Source organism: Colossoma macropomum, unplaced genomic scaffold, assembly GCF_904425465.1.
Source record: "Colossoma macropomum unplaced genomic scaffold, Colossoma_macropomum, whole genome shotgun sequence".
NCBI classification, from domain to species: domain Eukaryota; kingdom Metazoa; phylum Chordata; class Actinopteri; order Characiformes; family Serrasalmidae; genus Colossoma; species Colossoma macropomum.
In genome coordinates, this window is record NW_023494807.1 from 32,509,666 (window position 1) to 32,529,483 (window position 19,818).

Below are 19,818 nucleotides of genomic sequence, written 5' to 3' on the forward strand. Positions count from 1 at the left end.
CTTCCATTCTTTTCAGGAGACTCACTTTCAGTTCCTCAAAGAATCTGCAGACACACCTCCAAAGTTCAGTCTTAGAAGCTGGTTGATCATTTTCTGAAGTAATCAAACACATTCAGTGGTGTTGAGGTCTGGACTCTGGGGTGGTCAGTCCATCGTTCAGCTTCTTTGTTTGATGTGTCCGTCTCCTTTTCTCAGTGAGGTTCTTCTTGACAGCTACACATCCTTTCAGACCCACAACACTGAGTCGTCTTCTCACAGTGGAAGGATGGACAGAAACACCTGTGGATGTTTTCAGATCTGAAGCAGCTTGATTTTCTCCTCTATCTCAAAGATGAAAGCTTTAAGTGCTGTTTATCTGATGGGGGCAGTTTTGTTTGTCTTATTTTAATGAAGAACTTGTACTTAATGGCCATTTTGGCTGGAAATTATGCAAACAAAAAGGGCTGTCTCTGACTTTTATGCCATACTTCATATAATTAAATACAACTGAAATCTTCATATTTTGTCTTTTCCATTTGTAGTTATGCATGTGACCAGGCTGTATGGAGTTGCCCAAGACCCAAAAGCAGCCTCAAGGGGGCAGGAACAGCCCCAAAACTGATCCAGAAAAGGAAGAAATTCATGGCGATCAAGAACATGGACCGCTTATGGCCCCAGATCATAAAGCTGCCACCGTAAACAATGCAGATGGTTCTCCAGAAAGTCTGCCAATTCCAGCCTCCCTGGATATGCCTTCAGAAGAGTTTAGTACCAGTCCAGAGAGCTGCAGTCAAGCCTGTAGCTCTGTTAAAAAGAGCAGAACCCATGACTGTGTAATAGAGAGAGCAGTAAGCCCTGGGTACAGAGATGGAACTTGGACTCCTACCACGTATTGTCCCCGCAGGCTCGTCAACAGTGCCAGCTTTGCTGGGTTTGGATCAACTCATATGGTGCTACGTGAGAATCAGAACACATCTGGAAGCAACCGCGAAATCATCGATTACCGCAATCTTACACCTCAAGTACCGTTCGTGCCTTCAATAGCCAAGTCCATTCCAAAGAAGAGGATCTTTCTTAGGAAGCCCAAGAAGACCATCAAGGAGTTTTTCGTTCAAAAGAAGCACAGCAGCGAGAAAGCCACGTCACCATGTGTGTCAAGGGAGCACAGACCAACGTTGAAACGGACCAAGAAGCCATCAAGACGCCGTGATCGGACCAGGACCTCCCAAGACTCACTTTCTGATTCCTCGAGTGAATGTTGCAATAATGTCTGCGAGGATGCCGCATCGCTGAAAAGCTTCGGCTCTCAAGCTGGATGTGGAGAGATATTTGCAGATGAGGAGTACCTTGTGTCACACGAGGGAACTCTTAAGCTCGAGACTGCTGGTGAAACTCCAAGGCGAAGTCCAATAGGTGCTGCCTTTCAGGGTGGCAAAGAGCAGCTAGCATCTCCTGCTCAACCTGAAGTGTTAGACCTGTTTGGAATGTGGGAGACCTTCAACAGGACCATTCTTTTTGGCCCAGACAGTAATGCAACTTCAACACCAGCTTCTATATCACCGTCCACAAACAAGACAGCTAATCCCTTAGAAGACCCTTCCATCTCAGGAAGATCTTCAGAGGCAAAGATTACAGAATTGAATGCTAACTTGGGCACTCCGAAAAGTGAGAACCAAGAAAGCACCAGTGATGAGGGTTATTGTGATTACGTTTCCAACGAGGACCACACCAGAAGCTCACTAACACCAGTCCATTCTAGAAAATTCCCTCGGGACACTTACAGCGGAGATGCCCTGTACGAGCTATTTTATGATCCCAGTGAGGCAGAAATGACCCCCATCTTTGATGATGAGATGGACCTGACCCAGAGCATCATTGGCCAGTCAAGTGACCTTCCGTTATCCATGTACAGCTTCCATGTTGGAGCCGAAGAGAACCTGGCTCCTCCTCTTGCAGTGGACTTCATCAGCCATGAGCTTCTGCAGAGTAACTGGGCTGGGAAGGACTGCCTGCTGAAGCTTTGCGACACAGAGATATCGTTGGCAATGGGTATAGTTAACTGGTTGAAGCAGAAGACATGCAAAGGTAGCCCAGCAGAGTTGGGTTCTCCAGAGACTACCAGTGGAGACAATGGAGATGTATGCCTAGAAGACAAAGCCCAATCAGCAGGGATTCTGAATGTGCCAAGAAGGACAGCTCTAAGGAGTACAAATAGTCGAGAGGACATCTTAAATGACTTTAAGTCGAGGGATACTTGTCAGCTAGATGTTGGTCATCTATCGGTGGACACTGTAAAACAACACAATGGAGTGGTTTCAACTGTTACAACACCAGAGAGCCAACCAAGGACTCCAACAAGTCATGTGTGCTTCCGGATATTCAACATCAACTCCCCTTTGACTCCTACTAGAGACTTGCAGTCTCCAATGGTGCATTCTCCTGGCTCTGGAACAAGTTCTTTGTTTGTGCTTGCTATAAACAAAGAGTCTCTCTGTGAATCTTGCAAGGCCTCCCTGAAACATGGTGCCAAAGAACTGCACCTGTGCCATTCTTGCACCTCCTTCATTGAGCAAATAAAGACTTCAGAGCTTTGGGCCCATGCCAGCCTTCAACAGTCTAAGCCTGCAGGAACTCCCCAGTCAATAAAAGGTGGTCTACTCCCATCTCCAAGCAGCAGTTGTGGGGTAGCAAGTGACATCAGCATTCTTTCTTTAGTGGAGCAATGCGCTAGTCAGGTGTCTTCACTAAGGATTAATAAGTATCAGAACTTGTCTGATTATGAAAGAAGAGCTATCACTGAGCCAGTGACAGATGCACAACCCAAGAAAGATCATGCCAGGAAGTACCTCAAGACCAAGCACAAGAAGAAAACAAAGACAGGAGCAAAAGGAGGTCTCCATGTTAGCGAATGCGCTCACGTCAAAAATGGCTTCAACCATGATATCCACAGTCCTTCCGTGTTGGAAGCAGAGGGGCTTGGCCTTGTCACAACAAATGATTCAGATGACTTAGTTCTGGAAACATACAAGAGTCCTTGCTACCCGCAAACTAAGACGCTCCATGACACAGATGTATCTCAAGGTTCTAGACCCACGTCCCTCCCGCTCTCAAGCGCTGACTGGTCCGAGATTTCTAGAAAAGGGCATCACAAAGTCAAAGAGAAACCTCAAGAAAGATCACAGCGACACAGGAAGCCTGTGGTGAACCAGGATGGACCGTTTGACTCTGCGTTCCCAGAGGAGAAGAAGGTGGAAAGAAAGCGTAGGATGAAGAAATGAGGCCTCTGCCAAACAGGTACTGTGTTCTTTCAGCTAAAATCTGCTTGCTAATGTGTGTAGGTGTTTAATCTGTTTATTCTGAGATTATAGCTGTAGTCCCAAAAGATGATCCAACAGCCTGCGGTGTTTACTCACTACTGCATGATTTCAAAGATCACCACCCTTTTGGGTTCCATTCATGCTCAGTATTTACCAGGAAGGGGGTTTGAACACATGTGGACATTTGTCCATTGGATCTTAAAGTATACGATTCTAGAGAACATCGATTTTTTATTGATTATGTTAGTTTTTTAACTCAACAGCAAAACAAACACCTTCAGTGCTCCTTCAGAATCTCCACTGCCCCAAATTTAGGGACACACATTGCCAAGGCAAAGAACACTGGGCTAGCAAACTGGGCTACATCTCATGATGTAATGTTAAAGCGAACAACGACACAGCAAGTAATGTAATGGATTATGGGTTAGCAAACTGTCACTACAATTCCTGCTGCAAAGCTAACCAGTTGCTATCATAAACATTAGCAAATGGGACAAAACAGTACTGACCTACTGGCTCTGTGAAACAGTTAATAAGTTAAGGCTGCCCACCTGTCAAGCAGGAGTGACCTCCTCATCCGTTTTCATGCCTTTTAACTCTATGAAGCAGGCATCAGCATTTTTTTCAACAGAATCTTTTTTCCAGTTTTCCCGTTCCACCTTAAATGGTGCAGCAATTACATTCAGGTGCCTCAGGCACAAAACGGAACTGCTGCATGATTTAAGGTGGAATGAGAAAATGAGAGCCAGGGCTGTGTGCCAACGCCAGAACTTTTTCCTGTGCGCATATAGAACAGATAGTTAGAGGCCCATGAGGGGATATAAATTGAATTTGACAAAAAGTTTATTGGATCGAAATCGTACACCACGCCTACGTCTAACAAAGGCTGACCTGTTGGACTGTTGATTGTTTTGAGGGTTTGCCAAGAAAGACAGTTTGTTTTTTCATTACCTGTATACGCTTCTTGTATGTAACTTTTGTGCTCTGCAGAGGTTTACAGTGCATCATCTCTACTGAGCAAAGCTCCCCATTTATCAGGAATGAGGTTTGAGGCTTTGACATTCTTCCACTGGATCTTAAGTGCAACACCTTAACCTAAATCCACCCCGGGTTCAGTCTTTCTACTTCGCCAAAATCATGGAAATGCCTAACGACATATTATGTACCTGTTAGTTGGTTTTAATCCTGATTAAGAATGCTGTTTTGTAACCTTGGCGAGTCTTCCGGAGATAGACATAGCCGCTGCACTGACCATTGGTTCATTTTAAAGCCAGTAAGCAGTGATCTGTGGTTGGTTTGCATGCCATTGCCTTTCTTATCAAAATGGGTAGTTCTTCTGACTGTCAGCATAAGTTTGACTTACAAGACTGTAGGTGCTCCCGCAGGACTAAAAAAGACTACAGCACTGCGACATCTGCCGACCTCAGGTTTTTTTGTTGAGCGACACTTGTCGCATAGACTATAAATTGGCCATTTGTTCATTAGACCTTAAGTCCAAGGCTTAACTGTCTGGTTTGGGTTTTAGCTGAGCTGAAATAATGGAATCATCTAATAATATAAAGTATTAAATGCCTGACCCTTTGCCTTTAGAACTGTTTCAGTCTTGTAAGTTGAGTTGCGTGATATTGGACCATTCTTGAAGACTCAATGTCTTTGAGAGCTGACTGAGGTGGAAATGCTCTTTGTTCACTGCAGAACGTCCCATTAAATATTCAGGGGTGTGATTACAGACATACAGATGTGATTGTGGAGGTCATGCATAGCTCTGGTAACATATTAGATGGTAACTGTTCGTGTGTCAGTACATTTACTTGATGGCTCTGATAAATACCTTTAGCCCTTGAGCTGGAGGAGCTGAAGCAGTCCAGTCCTCAGACGGGCCATTAATATTGAGCGTCTGTGCTGGTGGAGTGCTGTAACAGACACTGGGGTAAGTGATGATGCTCTCAGGGCCTCAGGGGGGAAAGCTGTGTCCTTGTCTTTTGTCCTGCTGCCAGTTTCTCTCTGTGCTGAAATGCTTGCAGCCATCATTTTCTCCTCCAGTTCACACGCTTAGCATTAGCGTTAGGCAGAAGCTAAGCTGGGTTGCCGTGTGTGGAGCGTTGCACAGATTATATACACAGACAGAGCCTGTCAGAGTGGACTTCTGTCTGCTTCTCAGTCTCTCACAGACCAGCTGGGTCTGCAGTCTCCATTAAAGCCACACTAGTACACATAATACAGAAGAACCACCTGATGTTTTATTTGCATAAACAAGGTGTTCATCTCATAAGGCCTTTAAGGTTCCATTAAAGCTGGTCTTTTACCAGGAGTGGGGTTCGAACCCACGTGGACGTTTGTCCATTGGATCTTAAGTCCAACGCCTTAACCACTCGGCCATCCTGGTGCATGCTCCCTGCAGTCAAAGAAATAGGCTGACCTATTGGGCTGTTGACCATTCATTACCTACATTTTTAAAAATGTGGTTCCTTAAGGGTTCTTTAGTTAGAATCCTTTTCAAAATGGTTCTATATAAAACCATACCCAACACATTCTCATTACCAGAACATCCACAGAGCCCTTTTTGGGCTCATTATCTACCAGGAGTGGGGTTCGAACCCACGTGGACATTTGTCCATTGGATCTTAAGTCCAACGCCTTAACCACTCGGCCATCCTGGTGCATGCTTACTGTATGTAAAGAAATAGGCTGACCTATTGGGCTGTTGACCTTTCATTACCTACATTTTTGAAAATGTGGTTCCTTAAGGGTTCTTTAGTTAGAATCCTTTTCAAAATGGTTCTATATAAAACCATACCCAACACATTCTCCATCAGTCTGAAGAAGTATGTCACCATGCAGAGAACACTTTAAGCATGTAGGCAATGAAAGGGCCAACAGCCCCATAGGTCAGCCTATTTCTTTATTCACAGTAAGCGTGCGCCCGGATGGCTGATTGGTAAGGCGTTGGACTTAAGCTCCTATGGAAAAATGTCCATGTGGGTTCAAAACCAACTCCTGGTAGATGATGAGCCCTAAAAGGGTCTCTGCGGTTGTTCTGACGGATAGTTCTGGCAATGTTTTTGGTTGTAAATGCTCAAGCCAGTAAAGCTTGACAGCAGAAGCCCTTTTGGTGCTACAAAGGGTTTTTTAAAATGTGGTTCTCTTTAGTAAAGACAGACACTATATACAACTCTTAACACTCAAAGAACCGTTGGCATGCTTAAATGGTTCTTTGCATGGTGAAATGATTCTTCAGATTGATTTATTTGGTTCTATCGGGCACAAAAAAGTACTTCTATTGTTGCAGGCTTGACACTGTAACAACAGCAGAACCCTCTTTGGTGCTATATAGAATCCTTTTCAAAAGGTTCTATATAAAACCATATCCAACACATTCTCCATCAATCTGAAGACCTGTTTCACCATGCAGAGAACGTTTTGAGAGTGTAGGTAATGAAAAACCAAACCATAATTCTTGGTAAACCATCAAAACGGTCAACAGTCCAGTTATGTCAGCTTTTAAAGCCACACATGTGCACCACGATGGCCAAGAGGTTAAGGTGTTGGACTTAAGCTCCAATGGGCGAATGTCCATGTGGGTTAGAACTCTGCTAAATGATGAGTTTGTAGCACCAGAAGGGCTTCTGCTGTCAAGCTTGAGCATTTACAACCAAACGCGTTGCCAGAACATCCACAGAGCCCTTTTTGGGCTCATCATTTACCAGGAGTGGGGTTCAAACCCACGTGGACATTTGTCCATTGGATCTTAAGTCCAACGCCTTAACCACTCAGCCATCCTGGTTCCTATTCATAGCTTTTAAAGAAAAAGGTAGTATCAGCAGACTCGTCCTGTAAACAGATCAGAGGCTGCAGTTTTCCTCTGTATTCCGAGCAGAGCTACAGTTTTGTGCTGGTGTCAGTCAGTTTCTCTGCAGCGTTCAGCACAGCTGCTTTAGGCTCTGTCGTAATGAGCTGATCTGGTGCCTCTGTCACTCAGCCTGGGTGGACTGGATCTATAATTAGGACGCCAGGAGGAGCGGAGTAGACTCACTGAGGGGCTATTATTAGCCCTCCCCTACACACACTGTACCACCGAGCACTGAGAGACACACACTGTGCATCTCTGTTTTTACTGCATGTAAAAATTCATCACTGCATCATAACATCCAAATATAATCGATTAATATAATATACACCAACACAAAACGTTCACATGTAGTCATGTGTACAACTCAGACAGCAATATACACCATATACGGAGGTGTAAATGTGCATCCGTGCATCCTGATACATGGATCTGATGGTGGTGACTGTGTAGATGTTTTGAATTCTAGAACTGATTATAATAATAGTCGATAAAGTGTGCAATCGTTCTTTTGGGTCAAAATAAATGTTTCTATTTTCAAGTTTAAAAAAAGTGTGAATAGATAATGAAATCATATTTGTAATAATAATTATTATTGTTATTATCATAGTAATAATAATAATAATAATATCATCACATTGTGATGAAAGTTAAGATTTCTTGATGCACTGAATTATTTCGTAAATTGAATCGTATTGAAATGTGAGACTGCATAAATAATCCAGTAATTTCTCAAAGAATCATATATATATATATTGATATATTGATATATGACATATTGATGGACATCAGATTTCATGATTGTTTTAATAATTTCCCAAAGAATTATATTGATATATGAGATTTCATGATAAACTGAATCATGTCACAAGGAATCATAGTTAAACTGATTCATATTTAAAATGTTAAAATTCCATGATGAATTGAATCATTTCTTAGGGAATCGCAATTAAACATATCCACACTGGTATGTGAAATTTCATAATAATTGAAAAACAACTCAAGAAATCGTAAGTAAACTGATTCACACTGATATATCAGATTTCATGATGATTTTAATCATTTCCCAAAGAATCGCAATTGAACTGATTCATACTTAAATTGTAACATTTCAGGATGAATAATTTCTTAGAGAATCACAATTAAACTGATTGATATATAAAATTTCATGATGAATTGTTTTCCAAAGAAAACTTTCCAAACTGCTTTATATTTGAAATGTGAACTTTTATGATGAACTGAATCATTTCCTAAAGAATCGTAATTTGATCGACTCAGAGTCAGATGTAAAGCCCTCGTATTTACAGATGATGTGCGAATGAGTCTCTTTAAACAGGTCTGTAGAGCTCAGTGGCGACGATTCCTCTCAGAGGAGAACGTGAGGAAACTGATGACAGAGATGAGAGGTTTTGAATATCAAGGGTTTTTTAAACAACATCTCAAGATCTCCTCCTTACAGCTCTCTGCCTGGAAACCATAGCAACAGGGTATCTCAGGGAAAGCTGACGGCGTCACCGCTGTGAGCCGGACAAGAGCCATCTCAGCCTCTTAATTACCGCAGACACCACAGACAGTAATTAACTGCTCTAAACAGATAGTTTTGGTTCTCAACCCTGATTGGCTGATCCTTTCAGGCTGACTGCTTCTATACAGCATCATAAACGCTGCATACTTCAAATAATAATGAAAAAATAATTTAATAATTATAATAAACCATTATTCTGCCAACCAATATAAGTTTCCTAAGCAGCAATATGGAACTGAAAGATGTTCACTTTTAAATAAGATGGTTCTTCAAGGGTTCTTTAGTAAAGACTTTTTAGTGAACACTTAAAAAACCATGTGTATTTAGAACCAGAGCTTGTTTTATAATTCTGCATCAATGTTATTCAAAAGTTATCCAAAACCAAATAACCATAACCCTATTAAAGGGGAATTTGAACCTGTTTTCAAAATATCTGCATAGTTTAGTGTGTGAGATGTAAACAGAGTGATTCAGAGTGGTTTGGCATGAAATGGTTAAGGTGTCTTTACAGTGGTGGTGATATGAACCAGGGGTCGTCATGACTACAACACAAATATAGACATTTTATTTACTATCCAGAACCACCAGTGAACCTACACGAGTCTTCTGAGTTTATATGGAATGTTGATGATGGAAAATAGTGGAAAATCTGAAATAATAAGTTTTCTTTGGGGACTATTTTGCCTCACAGCGCCCTGCATGTATCCCTCCACCATGAATGGAGTTTAAGGCCAAAAACTTCTCAAAACGATCATAAAACAGTGTCTCAGTCATCAGGCAGTGAATTCATAACCATTTCATGTAGTAACTTTCTGTGAGGGAGCTTTTAGAGGTGGACGTCTGGTTCCTATCACCACCTCTGTGAAGTTTCTCTAGAACAGAGCGTTTCACACCAAACCACTCTGAATTGCTCTGTTTACATCCTCACCAATTAATTATGCAGAAATTTGGAAAAATTGGCTCATTACTCTTTAAATAAGCTGCATTGCTTTGTGGAAGAATTGTTTTTATGGGTTTATTTTTGATAACAAATGGAATTATTTACTGGAACAGTAAATTGTGCAGAATCAGAGTTGGTTTTGTGCCTATTAACACTCTTATCGATGGTAAAATCACTGTAATGCACAGCCTCATGTCTAAGAAGTTAAAGCATCATTGAACACCTGTCCTGCATTTCTCCCGTGATTTGTTTTTTTATGCTGCTAATAATTATTATCTCTAAGCTAATATTGTTAAAATACTTCAGTGACCTTTTTTGGGTCAGCCTCTTTAATAATTCAGATTTAGGGCAGTGAAAATAGAAGCTGAAATGAAGGTTAAGTAGAATTCGCATTAATAATTCAGCGAGGCCGTCTGGTGCTGGCAACTCTGAAGAAGCCCTTCAATCAAACCACACATGGCAGTTTTGTTTGTCGCGCTTTGTATGGATGAGTTTCATTTTTCTGATGGTGATATTTGCTTGTGATGCAAGACGCCTCCACAGCTGATTTCTGCCTCAACTTTCAAAGCTCACAGTCAGGAAACACAGCTATTATTTTATATTATTATCATCTTTTAAGCAAAGTTAAAACTTGGCTTGATTTTTCATTTTTTTCACTTGTTGTACCAGAAGTGGGGTTCGAACCCACGTGGACATTTGTCCATTGGATCTTAAGTCCAACGCCTTAACCACTCGGCCATCCTGGTCACATAGAGCCTAGCCAAAATATTGGAAACACCTAATAATATCCAAAGAAAAATGCTCATCTCCAAATTAGTAACTTTACTGGAGAGGGAAAAATAATCTTAATTTTAATGTAAGTTAAATGGAATTCAGCTGTAGCCTTCTGAGGGAAACCGTGCTAAATGCTTGCTTTAATTATATTCTTCCCTGTCGTTTATTGAGTAGTTAAGTAAATTGTTTTTAAAATGATTTTATAGTGTTGTTATTAAAACACTTAAGCCAGTATGTTATTCGTAAATACAGTAAGAAAACAAACATGTGATTGTTGACAAAAGAGATGCCTTAAAAGTAAACGACTGAGAAAATGTAACGCAAAGTTGCTCGCAATCAAAACTGCTAGCTGGTTTTCTTAGTCTGATTGTTTTATAATAAAAATAAACATTGCATAAATCCAGTCAAGCCTGATGGAGGTTCTGAGAATAGCCTTGGTAATATTAGCTGGGCAGCTACTTCACTAATCAACCATATTGATATTAAAATTCCACGAATATATATTTGTGACTTAAGTTTAGTGTACATCTAAATATACTGCAGAATCGGAGCAAAAATACAAACTAGGAAGTTGTTTTGCAGAAATATTGAGTTTATTTACTTGACAACTATTTTTGCTTGCTGTTTACAGTTTCGTACACTTCATTTTAGTTCAATTTTAATCACGTGACTTTCAAAAACAATGAGACATCATTTCCCGGACTTGGGGATGAGATAGCAGAGCCGGTTTAGGAGCCTGGCCGCTTCCTATTTCCCCCGTTATATCAAAAACAGGACTGCTAATCAGCAGAGGGCGCCCGCGAGCGAGTCCTCAATGAAATGGGAATAAATCGAGCTCAACGGCTAAAAACGAAAAGTTAAAATAGTTTCTAATCTCTCGCTCAGAGCGTTTCTTTAATTTTAGACAGTAGAAGGACGTGTTTCACTAAAAAAGCACAGAAAACTCTCCTGTATGTTTCCTGTTTTCTACGGTAAACAGGTTTTGGGCAGCAGAACGCTAACATTACTGCTACTGAGCGCTGATTGCTTTTAGCTACAGCACCAGTGAGCTGGAATTCATCACAGGAAACTCTAAAACTTCGCTCTCTGGTGTCACATGAACATTTTAAACTTTTAGTCTCTAACCAGCTCCACACAGCCTGGCACTGCTTTATTTGACTTTATTTTATTTTTAATATGGCTTTTGGTATGTTTTAACTGTTGTTTTTACTTTTGACTTTTATTTTTTTACTTTTATCTCTTTACTTTTCATCATTCTTTTTATTCTTTTGATTTCTTTTATTATTGTCAATTTATTGTCTTACATCTATTTCTTTTATTTCATTAATGTATGTTTTTATTTATTGACAAGTTGTTATATTGTAATTTTAATTGTTTACTGATTCAACAGTTTATTGGTACCTTCTTATTATTAAATTTTACTTTTATTATTTTTATCATTTAGTTAGAGCATTTGATTTACTTTTTTACTGCACAACTTCTCAACCCCTGATTCCTGTATTACTCGGTTACATTGTAAATGAGGGTTGATTGATTGATTGGTTGGTGAGTAGAGCAGCTCATTGAACATACACACTTGAATGTACATGAGGCGCCGTTTTAAACTCCTAAGTTAACTCGAATTTAAAAGCTCTTAAAAATATAACAGCAGTGTTAACATGTTTTATGCTGCTCTGTGTTCAGGATATAATTGCATTCTTTTACATTAAAAATGTTTCAGCATTTATAAACTATAAATTTTGCTCAAAGGCTCCATATCAGCCCATTCATTTTGGACTCGCTCGGGAGCGCCCTCTAGCGGTTGAGAAACCCGGAAGTCATTGCAGAGTGGGAGTTCTCCTCTCTACAGGTTCTCTGGAGGCAGGTCTCGGAGGAGAGATGGACTGACAAATGAGATTTACGGCCTGACACTGTTGAAGGAAAATGATTGCAGCTTTGTTTCTCCAGCTTTGTGTGGATGGAGATGGAAGGGTCTCATAGTTGGGTTCTTTGTTGCTGGTGACAGTAATTCAAGGGTCCGTCGCTGTGGCAGACAGCGCAGGCCTGCCAGCTGCCTCGGCTTTCATAGCGAGCATATAAAGCTGCTGTTAAGCCTTAGTGTCAGTGAATAAGTGCTCACAGCGCTCACTGCCTGATGTAGGCCCTTCCACGCTGCTCTGAGAGCTGGCGGTAGATTAAACAGCAGCTGGTGCTGTAGCTGTTTAACTCGCCTGAGTAATGAGTCACTTCTCTGAATAAACGTGAACGAAAAAGAGCCGCGCTTCTCTTCTCCGTCAGGATTACTGTCTCTGTTAACCTTCACATCTTCTGCCAGTTCCTGCCGACAGAATAAAACAGTCGGAGTCAGAAACGGTTAGTTAATTGAAGGTGGTAACCACGGCGACGGTGTTTGTGGCTCATATTCATTTGTCTGCTCGGATTTCAAAGCGTCATTTAAATGCAAAAGAAGACTCGGGACTTTTTTTGGCTTCATAACTGAGCGTCTGTGGGTGCTTTTGTTTGGCTCTGTTACGGAAACAGAGAGACGTGCTGTTTGTGGAAGGTTTCGGCACGTCTTGTAATTATTGATGTTAATTTCCAATTAAAGTAGAAAAAAATACCAGTAAAGGTTTATTTAGCGTGAAGCAGCTTTGTGTGTGTTGATCTTCAGCTTCATGTTCATCAAAGTGACTTCCTTGGTATGAAGAGCAGCTTTTGCCTAAATAATGTTTTGACAGAAAGGGATACTCCACCCTAAAACTAGGGTTCAGTATGTTATTAGTTGCCTTATTCAGTATTCTGTGGACAGAATCACGCCACTAACTACAGACAGAGGAATCAGTTAGCGTTACTACTACTGAGTGCTGATTGGTTAACATTACTGCTACTGGGCGCTGATTGGTTGACATCATTTCTACTGAGTGCTGATTGGTTAGCATTACTGCTACTGAGTGCTGATTGGTTGACATCATTTCTACTGAGTGCTGATTGGTAAGCATTACTGCTACTGAGAGCTGATTGGTTAGCATTACTGCTACTGAGTTCTGATTGGTTAACATTACTGCTACTGAGTGCTGATTGGTTAGCATTACTGCTACTGAGTGCTGATTGGTTAGCATTACTGCTACTGAGTGCTGATTGGTTAGCATTACTGCTACTGAGTGCTGATTGGTTAGCAGTACTGCTACTGAGTGCTGATTGGTTGGCATAATTTCTACTAAGTGCTGATTGGTTGGCATTCATGCTACTGAAAGCCGATTGGTTAGCATAACCGCTACTGAGTGCTGATTGGTTAACATTACTGCTACTGAGTGCTGATTGGTTGGCATAACTGCTACTGAGTGCTGATTGGTTAGCATTACTGCTACTGAGTGCTAATTGGTTAGCATTACTACTTCTGAGCACTGTTTGGTTGGTAATTGTCCAACTGAACATTTATAAACTAATCAACTTTCCTCACAAATATTTACCTGTTTGATATTTGTTTACTCAAAATAAACCTAATTTGGTTCCTAAACGGTAAACTGACAAAGAAAAGATCTCTTGTATTAAAATAAGATGAAATCGAGATTCTCCCTGAAAATAAACAGAGTACCGAGGTTCTCCTCCGAGAGGAAACAGTGCAGAGCTCTAATATCAGATGGACCATTGTGTGAGGTGATGTCACGGCCACAGGGGGACCATAAGCACTCAATGGTCATTTTATACTGCCTCTCTACAGCTGTGTGATTCCACATCTGGAAAATATGAGAGGACACTTCCTCTCTAAACAGGCCCGGCGGCTCCCTACCGCCAAAAGCACGTTCACCACTCTTTATCACTGTTTACCAGCTTATTTAACCTGGGTGTTTGTGTAATGTGTGTGTTTTCCATAATTAACCGTTCACCAAATAAAAGTGGTGCACTGAATTTCCAAACATGTGCAAAACTTTGGGCACCCCCTGGTCGAATTCCATGTTTCTAAGTGTGAATAAGTTTACATATCCTCTACAGGGAACACACTTCTGCACATTTTCATGCACAATTATTTGCTGAATTTAGCATATATGAAAAGAAAATATCTAAAATCTGGCCTGTGCAAAATGTATAGCATACTTTCTGTTCTGTTGTTGTTTTTTTTTCCAAAAATACCATATTTAAGTTACAGAACTCGCTTCAGTGATTGGATTGCACTGCAAGGTGCTCGTTTTTTACTTATCAAGGAAAATCGTTTTTTTTCTCTTTGTGCTCCGGCAACTTGGAAAACCCCTGAGAGTTATTTAAAGCTCACTGTAATCCTTTAGCCAGTTTATTTATTTATTTATTTTTTGCTTTCACCCTTTTTACTCCTGTTAGTACTTTCTTTAGTTGATTTTTATTGTTTGAATGGTTCTTATTGTTTGATTTTGTTCTCATTGTTGAATGCATGGTCTACTATTACTGATTATTTTTTTCAAACTTTTATTATTTCTCTTTATTATCTTATTTTCTTATTATTTTCTCTGTTTCGGTCTATTTTATTTATTTGGTTTTGCCATCTATGTTACGAGATGCTTAGCGTTTTTCCTCAGCTATACACTGATCAGGCGTAACATTATGACCACCTCCTTGTTTCTACACTCATTGTCCATTTTATCAGCTCCACTTACTATATAGGTGCACTTTGTAGTTCTACAGTTACAGACTGTAGTCCATCTGTTTCTCTGATACTTTGTTAGCCCCCTTTTACCCTGTTCTTCAGTGGTCAGGACCCCCATGGACCCTCACAGAGCAGGTACTATTTGGGTGGTGGATCATTCTCAGCACTGCAGTAACACTGACGTGGTGGTGGTGTGTTAGTGTGTGTTGTGCTGGTCTGAGTGGATCAGACACAGCAGTGCTGCTGGAGTTTTTAAACACCTCAGTGTCGCTGCTGGACTGAGAATAGTCCACCAACCAAAAATATCCAGCCAACAGCGTCCTGTGGGCAGCGTCCTGTGACCACTGATGAAGGACTAGTGGATGACCAACACAAACTGTGCAGCAGCAGATGAGCTATCGGCTCTGACTTTAGCACTAACACACCACCACCACGTCAGTGTTACTGCAGTGCTGAGAATGATCCACCACCCAAATAGTACCTGCTCAGTATCGTTCCGAGTCAAAATAATGGTGGAATTTGATGAGGGGTTTTGAAACCTAGCGTACAACTGTAAACGTAAAGCACTAAATTTGCCTAAAATGAAAATATGTGCTCCATTTACACATGAAAAAAGATATATCACCAACATAATTACCGCCAAAGGTAAGTAGATTTTTATATGTTGATATATAGATGAAATATACATTTATTAATGTCAAAAAGGGTCAGTGTAGCTGCAGGTTTTACTTCAAAACACTTGGTTCCACCTCTTTCATCAGCTTGTCTCAGTCAGTTACCTGCAGCAATCCTGGCTCGTCGTGAATAAGACTGGACACCCCTGAATCACAGAGCTGAGGTCAGCACTGCGTCTTGCAGTGTAATCTTTCTGCCACTGTGTGTCAGTGTTTATGTTTCCAGGCTCTAAGCAGCGAAGCATCAGGTGTGTTCATCTTTTACTCCACTCAGCTTCTCTGAATGTTTTGTACAAGTGATCATCATTTCAGGGTCTGTTTGCAATAAATTACCACATTAAAGCCTGAGCATGTTTATTTATAGCTCTGCTGCCCAAAGCGTGACCCTTGAGGACGTTTAATTTGGCCCTCCAGGAAGCTACCCTACCCCTCCCCAAATGACGCAACAAACATATTTTATACCATAGATAACTTATTAAAGTATCATTTTCCTTTTAAAATCTTATTTTTCTGCAGTATGTCAGTAACAAAATATACAGTCATGTTATAATGACTCAATTTGAAGCCTTCCTATCACTCCTAAAAATGATGGTTCTTTAGTAAAGAAAATGGTTCTATGTAGCTTTGCACAATTTAATGGTTCTTTGTGTGGTGAAATGGTTATTCAGATTGATGGAGAATATGTTGTATATGGTTCTATATAGAACCTTTATCGAAAAAGAGTTCTAATTAGCCCCAGAAAGGGTTATTCTATTGTGACGCTGTCAAGCTGGTAACAATGGAAGGACCCTTTATGGAGCTATACAGACCCATATGCAACACATTCTCCATCATCTGAAGAACCATGTCACCATGCAAAGAACCATTTCAGCAGCGTTCTTTTTTGTTTGTTTTCTATTTTATTTTTTATTATTACATACTCTGGTTTTCATTGCAGGGGATCAATTCTTCTTTTGGAAAAGCTCTTTCTTCCACATTTTAACTGAGATCATTTCCTCTTTTCCTTTTTTTTTTATAAAAAAATTAATAACAGTCACTCTTCACTCCAGACTCTTGGGAAACTGGGCGAGTTTTCAGATTTACAGATCTGCTGCAGCTCATCGTAAAGTTTTTCAGAGGAATCCGGGCAGAGCTACAGTTTCTTGGCTATAAAGGACCAACTGGGTGAACCGGTCTGCTACAGCGCCACCCTGAGGCAGAGCAGAGCTGCAGCTCTAGTTAGTTAAGATCACCAGAGACAGAAGCTGATTGTGGGTGAAGCAGATAAGCAATGAGCTCCACTGAATCTGGACTGGAGCATCTATTTTTCTCCGATGTCATAATGGGTTTACTTTCAGAGACCCCCCAGAATATTGATTTTGAGACATTCAGGGGGTCCAAGAGGTTAAGTTCCGGACCCCGTAGGACCCCCTGTGTTTCAAACCTTGCATTTAAGCTTGCTAAGGGTTTTTTGAGTGTTCATGGTTCTATATAAAACCATTTTCTTTACTAAAGAACCCTTAAAGATCTATATTTATTAAGTGTGTACATTCATTATTTATACATTGTTTTGTCTTTATGGCCCTCTTTTAAGCCCACTGACCCTTGATATCAATATCTATTTATACAGTCAATTACAATATGTACCTACAATATCTATATCTGTTATTGTTCTCATATTGTGTGTATTGATTTTACAGTGTTCAGTTGCTGTTGTATGTGATGTAAAGCTGCCGTGTGATGCTTTTAGAGTAGAGTATAATGAGTCAGTGTGTTTCTGGGTTCGCTCTGAGCACAGAGGGTCGTGTTATAGAGCAGATGTGCTGTGCTGAGAGGGTGTAGCAGGTTTAGAGTCGGGGGGACGCTGGACTGTCCTGTTTCCCAGGCGGAGGGAATAAAGCCTCGCACTGTTTATTCTGGATTCAGCTCTGTGGCTTTGCTGAGGAGAGTGAAGTGCAGGATTCAGAGACAGAGCGGACAGAAAGCTACACATATATCTGCACAATAGAAGGGTTCTCCTTTATTTCCTCAAACCCCATTTCCAGAAAAGTTGGGACGCTGTGCAAAATGTAAATAAAAACAAATTCAGTGATTTCCAAATCATTTAAACCCTATATTTTATTGAAAATAGTACAAAGACAACAAATCCAGTGTTGAAACTGAGAAATTTTATTGTGTTTTGAAAAATATATGCCCATTTTGAATTTGATGGCAACAACGCGTTGCAAAAAAGTTGGGACAGGGGACAACAAAAGGCTGGTAAAGCTGTTGCCCTTTACATTGTGTGTAAATGTCATGAAGAATGGAACCAAAGAAACAGCTCAAAATGACTCGGAAAGAAGTCTGGTTACATATATACACACACACACACATATATATATATATATATATATATATATATATATATATATGTGTGTATATATATATGTGTGTGTGTGTGTGTGTGTGTGTCTATCATCACTGATATTTTTTCCCCTTTTCTTTACAGATTCTCTTTGTGTGGATCCAGAAATGAATCTGCAGAGCTGAATTGATCACAGTCCAGTGGAAAACTGTATTTGGCAGCTAAAACTTCCACCAGCTGTCCAGATCTCTCCGTTGGCATGTTATTTTTTTCTTCCTCTGGACTCACAGCACTGCCAACCGGATCATCTGTAGCTCTCCATCTGAACCGTTCACCGACTGACACCTGTCTCCTTCCTACCTGCTTCCTTCACTCTGGACAGAGTGGTCTCAGTAGTAGCACTGATCGGAAACAATACTCTTCTTTTTCTATTAACTGTTACAGTGTTTTCAATTCCAATAACGGAACACTTACCGACAGTTTCCAGCTCCAGTTCTGTAGTCCACCTTAGCTGGCATTGCTAATGTATAGAGATGGGCTCAGTTTTAATGGTATAACCAGAGGTGCAGATTTGGTGTCACTGGTATCAGGGGGGGGCGTTGACAACATACAATGCTAATGCCTAGAGATAACACAATACCACTTTTTCTATTGCGATACCGATATTAACATACCGATATCAACTGATAAACCTATAGCATCAACTAATACTGATACTGATCTGTTTTTTCTTCTTTAAAAGTATTGATCTAATGATTTAAAATGATCTATTTTTAATCGGCTTCGCTTCAGATGAGCATCTAAACATAAGCTGCCATGCTCAAATAATCTCCACAGGAAGAAATACACAGCCAAAATCACATCACACAGTCAGATTCATTAGATCAGTTCTTCTTTGTTTCCCTCTGATATCAGATCCATAATTTGCTGCTAAAGCAACATCACTGGGCAGCTGAACACGCTTGGAGGAGAACACTAACTGCCAGTTCTATTAGCTGACAGACGCCTGCGCTGGATTGTATCAGTAATACTGATAATATATCAATATTATTTTTTATTTTTTGCAATATAAAACCCAATGATAATCATACTAATGTTAATGATTCAACCGTGTATGATTAGCTGTTTTAAAAAATTCCAGTAGAAGTAGAAGACAAAGCATCAAGACTGGAGAAAAGGGTACAGTGTGCACATCTGTGGGTGATTTTTTTGGTATTTAGAGAAATTCAGTCAAACACATTAGCAGTATAATACCTATAGTACAATTATAAATATTTCAGTATAAATATTAAAAATATTTTCAGTTCATATCTTATATTTCAAACTGAATTGAAATCATATTTTAAATAGTTTAATGAACATATATCCACCTATTCAGCCTACAACAGTTTTACACCACCCATTCCTGGTGAAGTTATAAGGAGTGTTTCAACCTGGACTGCTTTTTGGCAGCCAATCAGAACAGCGCTCATTTACATATATCAGTTTTAAAATCACAGTAACAAAAACAGCTTCTTTGTCTAATTGTAAGGGATAAGGAGAGGCTGGAAAATGATCATGTAGAAATGAATTATGTCTGTTTTTGGTACCACATAGAGCCACATAAACGTAAATGTAACATAAATTTTAAAAAATGCAGGACATTGGCCCTTTAATATGGACAACAGTGATCATTTTGGTCCCTGGTGTCAAGTTTTTCATCTCTTCTAATGATCAAGCCCTTCTGAAGTTCAGGTGTGCTCAAACAGGACAATACACCTGAGCAGTGCAGGTGGACTAAAGGACCAGAGCTGGGACCCACTGTGTTAATATAAAGGTTTTACATTTTTGGATAAAATGTTT

The 19,818-nt window shown here is 40.2% G+C and overlaps 1 protein-coding gene and 4 non-coding genes across 5 annotated transcripts; 1 reads left to right on the plus strand and 4 right to left on the minus strand.

Annotated features, from left to right (window-relative positions):
- Positions 1-619: 619 nt before the first annotated feature.
- amer3 (APC membrane recruitment protein 3) lies at positions 620-18,878 on the plus strand. Its single transcript, XM_036556439.1, has 2 exons — positions 620-3,273; positions 18,121-18,878. The coding sequence occupies exon 1, from the start codon at positions 648-650 to the stop codon at positions 3,255-3,257; it is 2,610 nt and encodes an 869-aa protein (XP_036412332.1). The 5' UTR covers positions 620-647; the 3' UTR covers positions 3,258-3,273; positions 18,121-18,878.
- Positions 5,600-5,682, minus strand: trnal-uaa. The gene has a single exon. It is a non-coding gene; the product is annotated as a tRNA-Leu (tRNA).
- trnal-uaa lies at positions 5,874-5,956 on the minus strand. Its single transcript has one exon. It is a non-coding gene; the product is annotated as a tRNA-Leu (tRNA).
- Positions 6,998-7,080, minus strand: trnal-uaa. Its single transcript has one exon. It is a non-coding gene; the product is annotated as a tRNA-Leu (tRNA).
- On the minus strand, positions 10,272-10,354 carry trnal-uaa. Its single transcript has one exon. It is a non-coding gene; the product is annotated as a tRNA-Leu (tRNA).
- Positions 18,879-19,818: the final 940 nt, after the last annotated feature.